Source organism: Amblyomma maculatum, chromosome 8, assembly GCF_055883805.1.
Source record: "Amblyomma maculatum isolate TAMU_Amacu chromosome 8, ASM5588380v1, whole genome shotgun sequence".
Classification (NCBI taxonomy): Eukaryota; Metazoa; Arthropoda; class Arachnida; order Ixodida; family Ixodidae; genus Amblyomma; species Amblyomma maculatum.
This window is the reverse complement of record NC_139351.1, coordinates 178,477-194,038: the sequence shown is the minus strand read 5'-3', so window position 1 is coordinate 194,038 and position 15,562 is coordinate 178,477. Positions and strand designations below refer to the sequence as shown.

At 43.8% G+C, this 15,562-nt stretch overlaps 1 protein-coding gene across 2 annotated transcripts in view; it reads left to right on the top strand.

The window, feature by feature from the left end:
- The first annotated feature begins 12,902 nt into the window (after nt 1-12,902).
- The window catches only part of Crk (Crk proto-oncogene, adaptor protein), a 97,130-nt gene continuing 94,470 nt past the window's right edge, over nt 12,903-15,562 (top strand). For both annotated transcript variants that reach the window (XR_014700072.1, XM_084576015.1), the window contains exon 1: nt 12,903-13,534. Coding sequence is in view for 1 of the 2 variants with exons in the window: in XM_084576015.1 (XP_084432141.1) it covers nt 13,500-13,534 (35 nt within the window). In the remaining variant the exon portion in view is untranslated. The remainder of the gene's footprint in view (nt 13,535-15,562) is intronic.

Genomic DNA, 15,562 nt, shown 5'->3' with positions numbered 1-15,562 from the left:
TGATATACGTATATGTTAATCACGAACAAAGAATAAATGCTTGAGTCGCGTATACCTTGTTTACTGTTTTTTTTTTTTTTTTTTTTTTTGCCGGTAAATACCACAGTGCTTTAAATTAGTACGGTAGGGAATAAATGTGTTTTGCTCGCACACTGTATTTGTAATTTATATAAGCGGTGATTAGGGCACATAAAGAACACCGATTAAAGAGATATATTACAGATTACTCACGATTTAAGATAAACGCCGTTATGTATTAATAAGCGCAAGCTGCAAAATGTAAGCAGGTGTTCGTAAATAAGGTTTGTAAAAAATAAGTTTTCCTAAGGAGGCCTTACGAAGCACAAGCTTTGATTCGCATGTACACTGTTTTTCTCCGCGCGTTAATAGCGCTCCTGGGCAGTAGCCTTTATTCCCTGACGGGAAACACGAATGCAAAACACCACGCTTCGTTGCAAACATTAAGTACAAACTGCTCATCTGGACGATTTGTAACTGTCCGCAGGAAGAAATGTTGAGAGTTTCAGATAGCGATTCAAACATCGCGCGCTGCTTCGAAGGACTACCCAAGCGTGCACGATGTCTCCAGATAGACGTAAAAGAATGGCAGGGATCAGTTTAAGCACCTGGAATGAGTCGCCTATTTATTAATTATCGCACTAATTGCGTAGCGTCTGAAAATCGCTCCAAAGAGAACCGCACCCCTCCTCTATACCCCCGCTATCCCGCGGCCGCTACGCGCCGAGCGGCGAACGTGGCACCCCTGTTGCACGTCGCGCCCTCTCGCGGGAGTCGGTTCTTGTCATCGCAAAAGCGGCCCGCTCTCCGGCGCCGGTCGTCACACTGCCCAATATTCTAGAGCACTATAGCGATAGGTCCGACCGACAGATGGTCGCCATGTGTCGCCGACTCCGAGTCCGTGATCACTCGCAAGCCGGACTTAACTGTGGCGATGGTGGCGAACGGGTTTCTTGGCATCGTAGTTTGAATATCGTAGCCGAGTGGCCGTGTGTGGCCGTGTTCCCAGGTGTTCCTTTCCACTTGTTATAATACTCCTTAAGCTTCGGCCTCGCGTACTGCTGTTCGTAAAGCGGCATGCTGTGATATTCCCATGCGTTCTCTTAGTTACAGATAGCACCGTCTCCGACCTGTGGACTCTGCGACGCTAGTTCTGCAATGCGTGTCGGCCCGCCCTTGTCGATGATACATGCCTGCAGTATGTTGCAAGTAACTGGTGTATTCAGCATTCCATATACTTACTTGCATTTCTCGAAATTTATACGAATCACTGCCTTTCGGACTGAGGTGTACAGCGCAAGTTACGCAACACATGGGATGCGAAAAAACATGGAATCTCGCTGTCATTTTTATTGTTGTCCTCGACTTCGACACCACTATTTAGTAGCAGTCGTAAACTTTAATCACCTGGAAATACCAGTATAAGAAGGCCGGTTGGAGCCTGTAATTTGTACGAAATTGCCTCTCTATCCTGGATTTCAAGAGGTCGGTTAGTGTATCCGCAGGGAAATTGTTTTGCCATTTTCGTTGCCTTTATCGGATGTACAAACACGGAACTCGGTGTCCAATTGATGCAGGCAGCTTGGCACAGCTAATCTATTATGAAGCTCCGGTGCGGTAGCCAGCCCGGGACTAACCGGGAAATAGAACCTCAACCGGGAAGGCCAGCTATTCATCACAGCTCTCAAGCGACTTGCTGCCGGCCTACTGGACTAGTCATGCAACCGTGGAATCCAGGTATATTTTCAAGTAAACTTCTGTACTTAGGAATGCCAGGAGGTAGACCGCCCGCGTAAAGAAAAAATGCTCTCGACATCTCCCGACGCAGTCCTGCCTCTAGTTTTGCTCCTAAAAGAAGCGCAAGCTGTGAAAGTCCTGGTATTTTTGCACAGTATTTATCTTCCAGCTGCTCTAGCTCTAGACAGTTCTTGTATCTAATTCCTGTATTTTTTTATTTTTTTTTTTGTCTCAGAAAACATCCCATGACGTCCTATTCGATCGATGTTATTTCTACCTGCCCTGTTGTGCTTATCATTGTAGACAAGCATGTAGACTAGTGTTAAAACAATAAATAAACAGTGCTGCGTTCGTGATTCCATCTTTGTCCAGTCATTGCCCTTGCGACTAGTTGCAGCATGCACCAAAAACAAAGTTTGCCAAGTAATTATTTCCTCTGCCTTAGGGAAAACAGGCCAGCTGTGAAAGCTGCAAAGTTATGGACTGATATCCCTTCATATTGTTTCACACAATCATGCTAATGATGTGTTGCATTTTCAAAGATTTAAGCAGTTTGCTTGCAGCGCAAGACGGAACATTTATTGCGGACTGCATATTGGTTGTGTAGTGTCAAAATACACATGCATCTCGATTTCAGGACATTCGATACCCTTGGGTGGTCACAAAGTACTCCATATGTCATGATAGCCAACTGCAGCTATGGGATAAAAATGGTATATGGACATAAATCATTGCAAGAGTAACAAAACTGCGTAAATTTGCACTGTTAAAAACATAAACACTACACAGTGAAAGTAGTTTTGCTAGAACCATTGCTATGACTGACATGGCAAACAGTGCTTGTTGCCTTTAGTGATGTGTTGAGCACAAGGCTTGCATGGAGATCTTAATCCTGTCTGTTAGGTGGAGTTATGTCCTGTTTTTGTTGTGTTGTCATGCATGCAGGCCAAGGTAATGCCATATGGTCCTTGGTTCCAACGCTGCAATTCTGAAAAAGTGACTGCCAACACAGGTCCAATGTACACCGTCCTACTGCTGACCATGTATATTCCTAAGTGATGTCCAAGTCTTGGGCAGACACTAATCGACGCAGCTCACAAAGCAACATTCCTGCCAAGGTGGTTGCTTACCATAAAAACCACATGCCATAGCTGCCATTCATGGCAGCCCAGAAGTAATGAAGTGCTGACGAAACATATTTCAGATGTTCAGTGAGTTTACACAAGAGGGAGTTGTTAATATGGTTAATTAGTCACCAGTGAAATTTACACTGTATTTATTTTGTTAAACAAAGCTCCTTTTGTGGAGTAAAACCAGCTAAAATTAGCCACAGGCACAAAGTAGGCAAATGGCAATACATATTGAAATATTTATTGTGAATTGTGTTCTATTGTCGGATTCCTTTGAAGGGACACTAAGGAGGATGGAAAGCAGTTTTCCTGTATCGCTAAGATACAGTGTTCTAATCTTAAAGAGACCACACGAGTCGCTTTGGGACATTAAACCCCACAAACCATTAAAGAGACCACTTAAAATGAAAGCAGAGGTTTTAAAAGGATGGAAAGACCAAGAAACAGAACAAAGATGCTGCCATTACCGGCCAATTTTGCAAGTAAAATGCATGCTTCCACACAGAAGTTTTGGTGCAGATTACTGCAAGATATATTGTGTCGTGAGCCACTCTAATGTGGCAGTGACACGTCCTTTTCAGCAAGGTCATCATGAATCGACTCATGGGAAGGCTTCCAATTTAAATTTTCTCACCAATAAATACTATATGCCACAATTGCTGCCGGACAACACAGCCATAATGAGAGAAATAATCAAATATTTACTGAGACCAATGACTCAATGGAGTTGTCCTCAGTGTCACTTTAAAAGGGTGAACTGAAGCATTCAAGCAAAGTATGCACTGATGCATGTGAGAAAATATTCTGAGGTAACACAATCTTTGCTCCAACAGAAGACTCGCAACTTCGCCACAAAGAGGGAAAACAGCTGCCCAGGTACACTGGTACAGCACATACAGGAATCGCAATAATTAGCAGACATGCATTGCAATTCACAGAATGTCACGAAATGTGGTCGCTAGGTTAAATGTAATAGCATTAAATGTGCAAGCATATTTTGCAGATTGTCGAGATTTATGTTGCTTCAATTATTTATTTCATATATACGGCAACACCTTTGGTCAACAAAAAAAAAGGGCGTGTAGGTGCCAGGAAAGGGGTCAGATTAGATGTGCTAGGTTTTTCTCCTGGAGGAGCAAGGAGAGAATCATTCTCCTGTAACCAGTTGACGGTGGATTCATCCAAATGTGAAGGTCCGATGTTCGACGACCCAAAAGTTGCCTAAACGGCCATCTCTGCCAGCCGTCGACCAGAGCATATGCAACAGAGGTGGTCATGTGTAGCCTAAGCACGGACATCTGCACGAAAGAAGGAAAAAAAAAAAAAAAAGAGCTCACATTTTGGGTATCGCATCAAAAATATGTGTAAGCCCACACAGCAACCAAAAATGACATACGACGCATGAATATGTCAGCGCAACATAACAGTGTTGGCCGTTTATGTCATATCGTAATTATGGTGCAGTGAGGCTTGCTGATGAATTAAACAGGATCTGCTCATCACAAACCTCTCAGCAGCACCTTCCCACAATCAGTGTCCTGACCTTTCAATAAGACAGCTTTCTCCTCCTCGCATTGCTAGAATGCATCAGAACGTTCTTGCTCACAGCATATAAATACAATCAGTATGATAAAGCTCACCATGAATGTCATTACGGTTTCTTCCCCTCCCCCCTTATCATCTGCCTGTACTGTATGCACAGCTCTCTTGACCTATCCACATCCAAATGAGAACAACTTAAGGGAATAGTGAGGGCAAAATGAACTTGGTCTATACCAATAAATTGCTGTGTTCTAATAATGAAACACAGGCTTTTTCTATGGTAGAAGTTTTATAGATTACAAAAGCATGGAAACTAAAATACAGCTAAGCCACCAATGATCACTTCTGTAAGTAAACCGCGGTGACGTTACTTAATGTTTACTCCGGCAGATCTCCAATGCACGACTACACAGCCGTTCACTGCTGATTGATGATAAGTGTGTTTTGCAGCATGAGCTGCATCTCGTAAGGATTAAGGGGACTCTCCTGGAGAAATTTGTGATGGCTACATGACATTTTCTGAATTGTGACCATCTGGTGTGTGCATGTACAACAGTATGGTGCATGCGCAGAAATAAAAATTGCCTGCAAGCAAATTTCTGGTCTGAAGCCCTGAGGCACTAAAGCCACTCTCTTGTCGTCGGAGTGTGACGCCACGCACCATGTGATGGGTGCATAATAAAAAGCATATAAATGGCACACGGCTACGAATGTGATTTGAACCCATGGCAAGCTATACAGGTCAGATTCTCTGGGCGCTGCATTAAACAACTTCACCTAGCTTCACCTATAGCTTCACAACTTCACCTATAGCTTCACCTTGACATTGCACGCATTATACAGCCACTTTCTCATGCTGCGCATCACTGTCTTCATCAACTTCCACTTGTGCACAGTTTAGTCACAAAGCAAGACCATAAAGACAGAAAACATTTCAACATGTGGTTACTGAAAAAAAAAAAAAAAAAATCGTCTAATGCTCATTTCATATGCCTTAGGGAAACCCTCCAAGGTTAAGCAGACTTGCAATAAAAAGTGATTACTCATTGCCATCCAACCGATGGCAGCCCTATTGCTACAAGAAAAGATATGCAGCTTTTTCAACCAAAGAGTTTTTGATAAAGCTGCATAGCTTTCCTTTGCAGCCTTATCGCTGTGCTTTGGTGGATGCTTATGAGTAATTACTCCCTTATTCTACTAGTCTTGTAGGTCAGAGGGGAAGGGGGTAGTTTGGTAACGCTGGGGGCTTCCATCGGCCGAGTCCGTAACTCTGTCTTCTTGGGCAGCCATGCTGTGCTACAGGCCACAACAATTTTTCAGACTGTTCTACGCCATTTCTGTGAGAGCAAAGCTTACTGCCTTCTTGTCGTTGTTTTATTCGTGCTGCAAATGGGTTTTACTCTACAAGTAGTTCTTATGGTCATGACACCACAGGTGCAAATCAAATGTTGCATTTTGATTGTTTTCGGAGTAATAAATGCGCCTCTTGCTGCCAAAAAAATATCAACCTACCTGGAAGAATCCACATAACGATTTTTTTTAGATGAGTAGGATGAAGCTGACTGCAGCGTCCCTTTAGGGAAGCAGCAGTGCAAAACTTAAATAACTGGAAGGATGTAAAAGCTGAGAAGCTATTCTATATCTAATCGATAACTTAGACAAAAAAATTGAGTTGCTGCACATTAGTCCCACAGGCATCTGTACTTCGGTGAACCTCCGAAGTTTACTACTTTCTTTCTTTCTTTTTTTTTTTTGTTTTTACATACTGCCCATCGAAATTTCTCAGCTGTGTACAGCCCAGCCAAGGAACTGAGTGAAGGCATTCCTTTCATTACAATTTCTCAAGAAATGCAACTGTAGGTGTATTTTCTGTAATTCTGTCTGCTTTCTTACTAAACATATGAAATTTCTAAGAGTACTTAGCCATACAACAAGGGGAAGTTTGCTGCTGGAGAAGAGTAACAATACTGGCATATTTCTGTAGATCTTTCCCTGTGATGACAATAGTAACAGAATATCTGTTTTGCAGGAATTTATATTTTCTCTAAGCTGGGGATGGTGGCGGTATTGCTATGGGCAAAATATTTTTCTTAGCTGTGGTAGATATGACCAGCCTTATTTAACTAATAGCTATTTTTAAATTAGTAACTGAGTGCTTTAAACTATAGCTGTAATGAAACATTATTCGTCTTATTTAAATCACCTTCAGGGGCTCCCCCACGCACTAACATTAGAGGAGAGGAGAGGTGTCAAAACCTGGGAATTCACGAAGTGCTTGCAAGAGTATGGACGGAGGTCTGGTTCCACCTGGAGCGGGCATGTCGCCTCTTTAGCGAGCAGTTCTCGGAGCTGTGGTGTCGGCCGCCTGTTATTTCTTTTTTTTATTTTTATTTTATTTTAAATATCTAGGTTTGGGGGTGTGACATGGATGGTATAAGTAGGGTAGAACTTAAAGAAAACAGCAGTTGCTAACAATGAATAATGAATGTTTCCCGGCATGTGTGTTACTCCACTGAACGGTAAACAGTCAGTTTTTGATGTGTAAGTACACCAAACAAGCAAGAAGCATTGAGAGTATTCTTCAGCTGGTAATTTTGTCTGATGGTTAGCTTCTTATTTAGGTAACCAGAAAGACCTTAAACAGACTATTTTCTGTGACGAAGAAATTGTGCATGGCAGTTACTGCAGACTTAAGTTGTATTCAAGACTATAGAGGGGAAGCAGTTGTTATATTTATTTTTCTTGATGTGTCGCATAGGACAAGCAATATTTATGACTCCGACATTGATGAGAAATTGCAAATGAACACTTTACACAACGGCAGAGGTCGTACTTATGAAAAAGAAAAGAAAGAAACTAAAGAACAAGGACTACATAAAATGTGTTGAGAAACTATATGCCATTTCAGGTTACTAGCAAACCTAAGAATGCTGCAAAACATGTGCACCTTTGCACCATGATATAACAGATCAACATAAAGCTATACACGTGCAGCCTTTTATGCAATGCACACAGAAATTCCCAGTGCTCCTGCTGCTATTGGAATAAACGGTAGAATTTCACCCCTGGTGGGCACTTCACGCAGGTGCATTGAGCATCCAATAATGCAATATTATATGCATGACATTGCGAAATCCTTACAACTGCAAACATACTGCCTTATGCCGCCGTGAAACAGCAAGGCATAGGCTTCCACTGGGGATCACATAGCGTCGCTTCCATCTTGTGGCATGATAGTTATACTTGCACCGTGGCTCTGTCGCTTTGAAGTTAGGATTATTATTGTATTCGCCGTACTCTCTTTCATGAGGAAGTCATAGTTTCTTCCACCATAAGCCAGCTAAAGACAATGTGTCCCTTTGCATACATGCTCGTCTCCCAGCGCTATTAATAAAATTCTCAGTAGTGTGCAAAAAAAAAAAAAAAAAAATATCTTAAAAAACAAGGGGGCTGTACATACCCCTTAGGTTGTGTGTTGGGCATCACTGCATCACTGACCTTCATTTTAATGGTGGGCTCGTTACTGCCCGCTATCTAGGCAGCGGGCAGTTACATCATCTTTTACTGTCAAGTTTCAAAGATATTCAAAGCAACATTCCTATTTCGAAAATTTACATTTTAAAATGTCCTGCCATGTTTCTTACCCCTAAAGCTAGGTATACTTTTTTTATCTGGACGCGGAGTGTTCGACTGCCACAAAGAAAATATAGTTGAAAAAAGTCAGCAGACTGTCCTTCAGATGTGAAGCATTTGCTACATTGTACAGAAAATGCTTTGGACTTCTGCACACTATGCCATTTCATACACAACATGCAATGCTGCCAAAGGCAGTATGCCTGAGTACCGACTGCATTCGTGCCTGAGAAACAGTTTGTCCTACATCCAAGTCCAAATTGCAGACATGGATCGTCCAACTGAGCTATGGAGACATCTATCTTAACACTGAGCGTATTCATCAGTGCCACCCTTGACTACAGCAACGGATGCAGAATTACCAGCATTACCGTATCTGTCATGTGGAATGTGATGAAACAGTGAAGCAGTGTGAGAACCTCCTTATAGTGCCAATGGCATCAAGACTACCAGAACAGAAGCTGTCATTAAGTTACTGGCCAGACAACAGAAAGGAAATCAGCAGCTCTTTATGTAGCCAACAGCCACTGTGACTAAACAATGTTGAGAATGTTTTCTCTTCTTAGTTCGTAGTTCTGGTAAGTGGAGAATGAGGTGTGCATTTTTTTTTTTTTTTTTTACCAGACAGACTATTTGAGAGAAAATAAAACAATCCTACTCACTGAAAATGAGGTTCAGTCATTTATTCGTCTTAATAAGCTTTGGCGGGTCGCGATGGTTCGGTACAAACATCGCCACTAACTGCTCACATGCTTTAAACTGAAGGAGGAATCAAGAAAATGTGCAATAAGGAACTGTGACATCAAAGTTACACAGGCCTACGCGAATGGTATATAACAACACGAGCCCTTTCAAAGCAGTTATTTTCATAGCTGCAGATAAATCAGGTCATAAATGTACGGCACTGCAGTGTTCTAAAAGGTGAGGGAATTGTTATTTTGAATCTATGGAGCAATGACCTGTAGTAGATGATTTTGGTGCACGAAATGCTGTTTTAAATACAATAAAGGTTATACACATATATTTCATGCAGAACTTTACAACGAACGAAAATTTTTAGAAATGTTGCAAACAAGGTCCAGCCATATGTATACATTGAGCATTATCGGCAGGTGGCCAGCTTCCACGATACACACGTCTTAGGATCCGGGATTTAGAACTGACATGAACAGTCGTTCCTTCAGGAAGAACGTTAGTCACTACTTGACTAACGTTCTTCCTGAAGGAACACCAACCGGAACGACGCCCCTTTTTATACTGGTATTTCGAGGTGATTAAAGTTTACCACTGCTACTAAATAGTGGTGTCGAAGTCGAGGACAACGATAAAAATGACAGCGAGATCCCATTCGACTACGCACTCGATCGGAGACGAGTTTGTCGCATCCCATGTGTGGCGCTACTTGCGCTGTACACCTTACTTCCGGATGATCCAAAGGCAGTGACTCTCGTAAATTTCGGGAAATGCAAGTAAGTACTTGACTTGCGACATACTGCAGGCATGTTCCATCGACAAGAGCGGGCTGACACGCATTGCAGAACTAGCGTCGCAGAGTCCACAGGTCGGAGATGGTGCTATCTGTAACTAAGAGAACGCATGGGAATATCACAGCATGCTGCTTGACGAACAGCAGTACGCGAGGCCGAAGCTCAAGGAGTATTATAACAAGTGGAAAGCAACACGTACGGCCACACGGCTACGATATTCAAACTACAATGCCAAGAAACCCGTCCGCCACCATCGCCACAGCCATGTCCGGCTTGCGAGCGATAACGGAGCCGGCGACACTGGCGACAGCTATCGACCTATCGCTTGAAACGGCGACGAGAAGCAGCAGACATTTTACAAACAAAACAAAACAAGGCTACGTCACATCCGGCAAGTTAATCCTCCTCACTTCTTTCAGCTGGCGGATTGGTGGCTTAAAAGCAGAGAAGTGACATAATGTTAGTAATGTAGAAACAAAAATTTAATAAATAGAATGATGGTATAAACCAATCTAAAACAATAATTAAGATATAGGGAGAAAAATGATCATGATAGCTACTGCTACCACCCGTTTCAAAGGGGAAGCTCCTATATTCCATCCATCTATCCATCCATCGTTCCGCGTCTGCTTCAGCGGAGGCGGGTGGCTTTTGCCTGGTTTCGCGCTGTCGCTCGCGAGTTTCGTGGTGAGTGCAGCCCCAAAATTAAAGAACACAGAAGGTAGATGCTGCAGCGGCATGTCGTCAACGTACTACACACGTGAACGGATATAAAACACACTGTCGTTCAGCAAGCGTTCTACAAGCATGACATACATTGCGGCATGGTAGCTACTTTTGTCCATTTTAATCCGAATTTTTCCCAAGCCTGTACAAGAATAGGAACAAAAAAAAAAAAAAAAAAAAAAAAAAAACGGAATGAGCAGTGATCACATCGATCGAAGCTTCTTCAAGGCTAACATAACAGCAACTCGTCTGCAACAGCAAAAGCGTCTTTCAGCGCTATAGATGCGAAACCATCCATGTAACACCGAAGATGAAAATAATTTCTTAAAAATGTAATGTAAATTGCAAAATGCTTACATGATATAAAGTATTAGTATAACAGTCAAAGTTAACGTTGTAGGGTTGTGTTTTAATTGTTATTACAATTCATACATCAGCCAATGTGTGGTATTATAAACAATATTTTAATTTCGCAAATAAACATTGTCTTAATGAAATTTTTACATGATATTAAGGTTATTATGAAAAAAAAATAAAAAATGGCTTGATATTTATGACACCACTTGTGCTCGAAGTGGTAAAAAGAGGCCAATAAATGATGAAGGTGATACTCGATGCAGTGACTTATGAGTTCATGTGCTATATTGAAAGTATGCAAGAAACTTCTAAAGCGTTAAAAAGGACACGCTCACTGAAGACTCATTTCAAGTCCTATATAGCGACCCATTGAGGCTCTCTTCGGGAAAGTAAGGTTAATGTGCGGAAGGAATGACATATGCTAGATGCGAAGGCCGTAACAGTATAGCTAGCGGCACCATGACTACATTGTCAAGACGGACATTTCATCTGAGAGCAAAATCAAGGCACTGAAGGAAGTGATGGCATCTCCTACCATCTCATTTCCCACTGTCACATATTCCGGTTTACCTTACGTCGCTGGATATATTGTTTAGTTAATCAACTTCGGGTGTGACGTACACGCTTGCGCTATTCTTGAAACTAGCGAAAGAAGTAGCCCCATGTAGTGCACTCTTCTACGAGGACAATATTCTAGTGGATTGCATTATATGAAACCAGAGCTTGTTGCCCTATTGCACAAGCTTTTTTTTTTTTTTTTTACGAAAAAGCTGCCGTGCAGCTTTCGAAAACACAAATGTTCTCGAAGTTTTTAAGATCCTGATTCAGTCAGCATTTCAGAATTCAACACTGAGTTGCCCGAAAGGAATTGACAACAGCTATGTTATTAGGTCCACTTCTTTGATATTTGAAAAATTTCTCAGAATTCTTCTCAATTACATATACCAGGAAAGTGATAGAGAAGACCGAGAGGCCGACTCCTTATGTGCACAAGCCATGCAGGAAGATTTTAGACTGAATTTTCTAGACACAGATCGCATTTTGATGAATATTTAGAGCAATGTGTAACTTTCTACTAAAGTTCTACTTATGTTGAGGACAACCCAGAGGGCTATGGAACGAAAAATGATAGGGGTAACATTAAGAGATAAAAAGCGTGCAGAGTGGGTCAGAGAAATAACTCAAGTTCTAGTTCTCAACTCAATTCTAGTGGAAATTAAGAAGAAGTGGACATGCATGGGCAGGACATGTAGTGCGAAGAGAGGATAACCGATGGTCGCTGAGGGTAACAAACTGGATTCCAAGGGAAGGAAAGCGTAGCAGGGGGCGGCAGAAAGTTAGGTGGGCGGATGAGATTAAGAAGTTCGCAGGGGTCAAGTGGATGCAGCTAGCAGAGAACCGGCCGTTAAGTGGAGAGATATATGGGAGAGGCCTTCGCCCTGCAGTGGGTATAATCAGGCTGATGATGATGTACCTTGAAGGACAATTGTTTTATTGTTTGCCGCTCTTTTCGATTCTGCTTAACTGTTTATGCCCATTTTGATTAAAAGTAGTCGCGAGAATACATATACATAAATTAGGTCTTTCAACTGACTGATATGTTTTGAACGAAGCTAGAACAGGCCACTCCACTAGACAAGTGAAATTTTTACTATAAGAGTAAATTTCTGTTCTTTACTCTGAATCTGAGACGTGCCATGAATTTTTGCCGGTGCCTCTTCTGATCTAAACGAAAACGGTAGCGGTTGACAGAATCTCCACCCAACAGTTCACCAAGCACTCACGTCAGGTCGCGCTACACCTGCTTACAACATTCAAAGGCACATTGCATAGCCTGGTAAATTTATTTTTGTAAAAAAATGTTGAAGTGTACCCGAAGCTTCATTCGACCGTGTAGGGCCGCACTGACGAAGGAGCGCGCGCGTGAGCAGACTGTTGACTGTATTTTATTCCTCGTACACGATAAATGTTCGATGCTGATTACGGCCTTTGTATAAACCATAAGGGGCGAAATGTCAGGACCTGTCGGTTGCAATTGACGCGGGCGAAGCTAAAAGCGAGCGCGCGTTTCCCTTGCGCGTGAACGGCTGTAGCGCAGGAGCAGCAGTGGGGCGGTGGCGACCCCACCGAGGCGCGGCGGGCGGTGGAAACAGTGGAGAAGAGCGCTCTCCCTCGAGACCGGCCGTGGCACTACGAGTACAGTTATGAGAACTGTCACCCCTCTCCACAGGGGAGTGCGGAGACGGAAGACTACACTATAAAAAGGTCGTTTATTTAGCGTCGCCCTCACCCTAGCGGCGTAGCTTTGTGCAACGCTTTCGCGGATCGTGCGTCGTCACTTGCAGTTGGTGCGTACGCACGTAATATGCGACCCTGCTCGTGGTGATGGTGCCCAGCGATGGCCGTGTGCTGATCCTCAGCGAACGCGCTTTGGTCTTCCTAGCAGCGCCAGGAAAGTGTACTTGGTCCCGTGCGCTTTCGTCCTGCGACGGAGGTGGCTCGCCGACGATTGCTAGGCCTAACCGGCTGCACTGCTGTTCCTGATCGACCCGTGTCTGAGCAGGCCCGTGCACCGGACGCAGGACTGCACTATCTTGTGACACACGGCTCAAGAAGCCCCATTGTCGACGAGCGGTTGACGCCTGTGCGGAGCTCAACTTTTTTGCTGTCCGGCGCCTGCATGACACTCCCAGTGCGGGCTCCGGCGGTGGTGTGACTCGACAAGTGATCGATTCCGTGCGTCTACACGTCGCCGTGGTTCCGAGAGACGGAAACACCGGTGTCACACTGCGGCGTGGTGTGCTCCGGGATCGAGTTGCTTCTTTGTAGTGTTTTTTTCTTTGCCGTGACTGGGCAAGTGGCAGGAGACATGGCCGGGAGCTTTGATCCGTACGATAAGAACAGGTCAGTATGTGTGACACCGTTCGCTCTGGGAGGCCATCGAGGCGATAAAAACTGTCACGGACCGGACGCCCGGCGCTGTGACCGTTCGTGACAGAAGCGTTTTTTCAGCTTTTTTTTCGCTTTTATACGTTGCGAGGCTCAAATGACTTTTTTTTTTTTTTTTTTTTTTTGATGACTAGTTGAGCCGCTTTTGCAGCGTCCCGCCCCACCGTTCCGTTTATTTCGAGGGTTGAACCCCCCCCTCCCCTCACAGCCACCCGCCGAAGATCGTGTTTCACGGGCCACTCGTTTAGGCCTACGCGGTTTCGAAACAAACTTTTTGTATTGTCTGCTTCCTGATAAATGTTGCGTCCGCTATAACAAAAGAGCCACTTGGTTTAACGTTCGCTGGGGCATTTACCTGTCGCTACTTTCGTGGGCCGTCCGGGTTGCGCGCTACTATGAGGTGGATATCTGCGGTTGTTTTTCACCAATTATGGGAAATGGAACGTATAAATAGCCCCAGTGCTGGTGTTTTGCGGAGTGTTTTGTAGCGCTAGGGTTGGGAGTTACCCGAAAGGCTTCGAACGCCGTTGGGAGCGACCAAGGCTAGCCGCTAGGATGCTCAGTCGGTGGCATTTGCTGAAATGTAATGTTCCTTCGCTCGGTGGCAGCGTACGTAGGATTCGGAAGTTTTCATGGCGATTCGATGGTGATGGCTCATTGTTGCTATCGTTGTTTATAAGAGCGCGAATTCGCTGCTCTTAACAGCCGGTACTTGTGTTCTGGTTGTCTGATTGCGCATTGTAGAGTTTGTGCAGCTAGTTTTTTATTGCTTACACCACTGTCACCCCTCGGAGAAGGCATTTTTCGCACTGGAATGCACAACTGCTCATCTTGAGCTGCAGCTCTGGATGATTTTCAGGCAGCATTTTAATTATGCACGAGCATTACAAGCAGGTTGGCCTTCTCCACATGTAGAGCCACAGGCAAAGGAATGTGCATCCAGTGGGTCGTTGCCATGTGAGCAGTCCGGAGGAGGGTAAAAGGTTCAGTGGCAGTCTGCTTTCACTTGACCCTGTGGCGGTTCTTAGTGACTGTTTTTCTGGATATGTTGCCACGTCTCTAGGACACATTTTCTTTGGCCGAGAAAATTAAGTTTTAAAATCTTTCCATCACGTCTGCACCAAAGAGCTACTCACGTGCACCCTTTTCAAGGTAGCACTGTAGCGTAGGAATTAAGCTTCGATGCAGGCTTTGTGAAAACCCTTTGTTCACTTTGATGCACTGAGATGCAAACCTTATATCAGTGATTGAGCTGCCCTATAGTTTCTCGTGTGCATTTGTTGTCGTGGATATTTGTTGAAGATAATTAGCAGAAGACCCAAAATCGGGAAGCAATGCTGTCACAAAATATACCATCTGCATGCTAATTGGCTTGACTAGTAAGTGGTAATTTCTCACATGTGACCGGAAAGAACATGATTGTTTCCTCCAGCAAACCTACAGTGAACGTTGACACATCTTCATTGTTATGGTGAGGACGGGTGTCCCCTTTTTAAGGGGTCGCCTCGCAGCGTGGCAGAGCCAGGATAAACATGGTGATGGTGGCCCACCCTTTATAGCGGGTCTCCGGTTTAACTTCACAAAGCTAAAGGCGTGGCCAAAAAATAAAGAAAAGCACACACAAAAAATCACTGTAGTTCCGGCCGCGTCACAGGAATGTTGCTCGCCACCAAAACTCTGTCTCTTCATAGCCTCGATAGCAGCCACCGAGGCTGCCTCTTCGCTTGTAAGCCTAAAACCGAGTGCTATAGGTAGTGGCATCATACGGGCAGGCAGAGAGATAGCTGGACACTCGACTACCACATGGTCTGTCCAGCCTGTGATGGCACACTGGGTTGCACAGGTAAATAGCAACAAAACGTGCCCTGTTGTTGAATTAGTCTGAAGGGTGAAGGATAAATTTTTGTGAAATGCCTTGAAAGAAGAGTTCAAGTCAGGTGATCTTTTTTTTTTTTTTTTCCCCAACATTCTGACTTACTGATT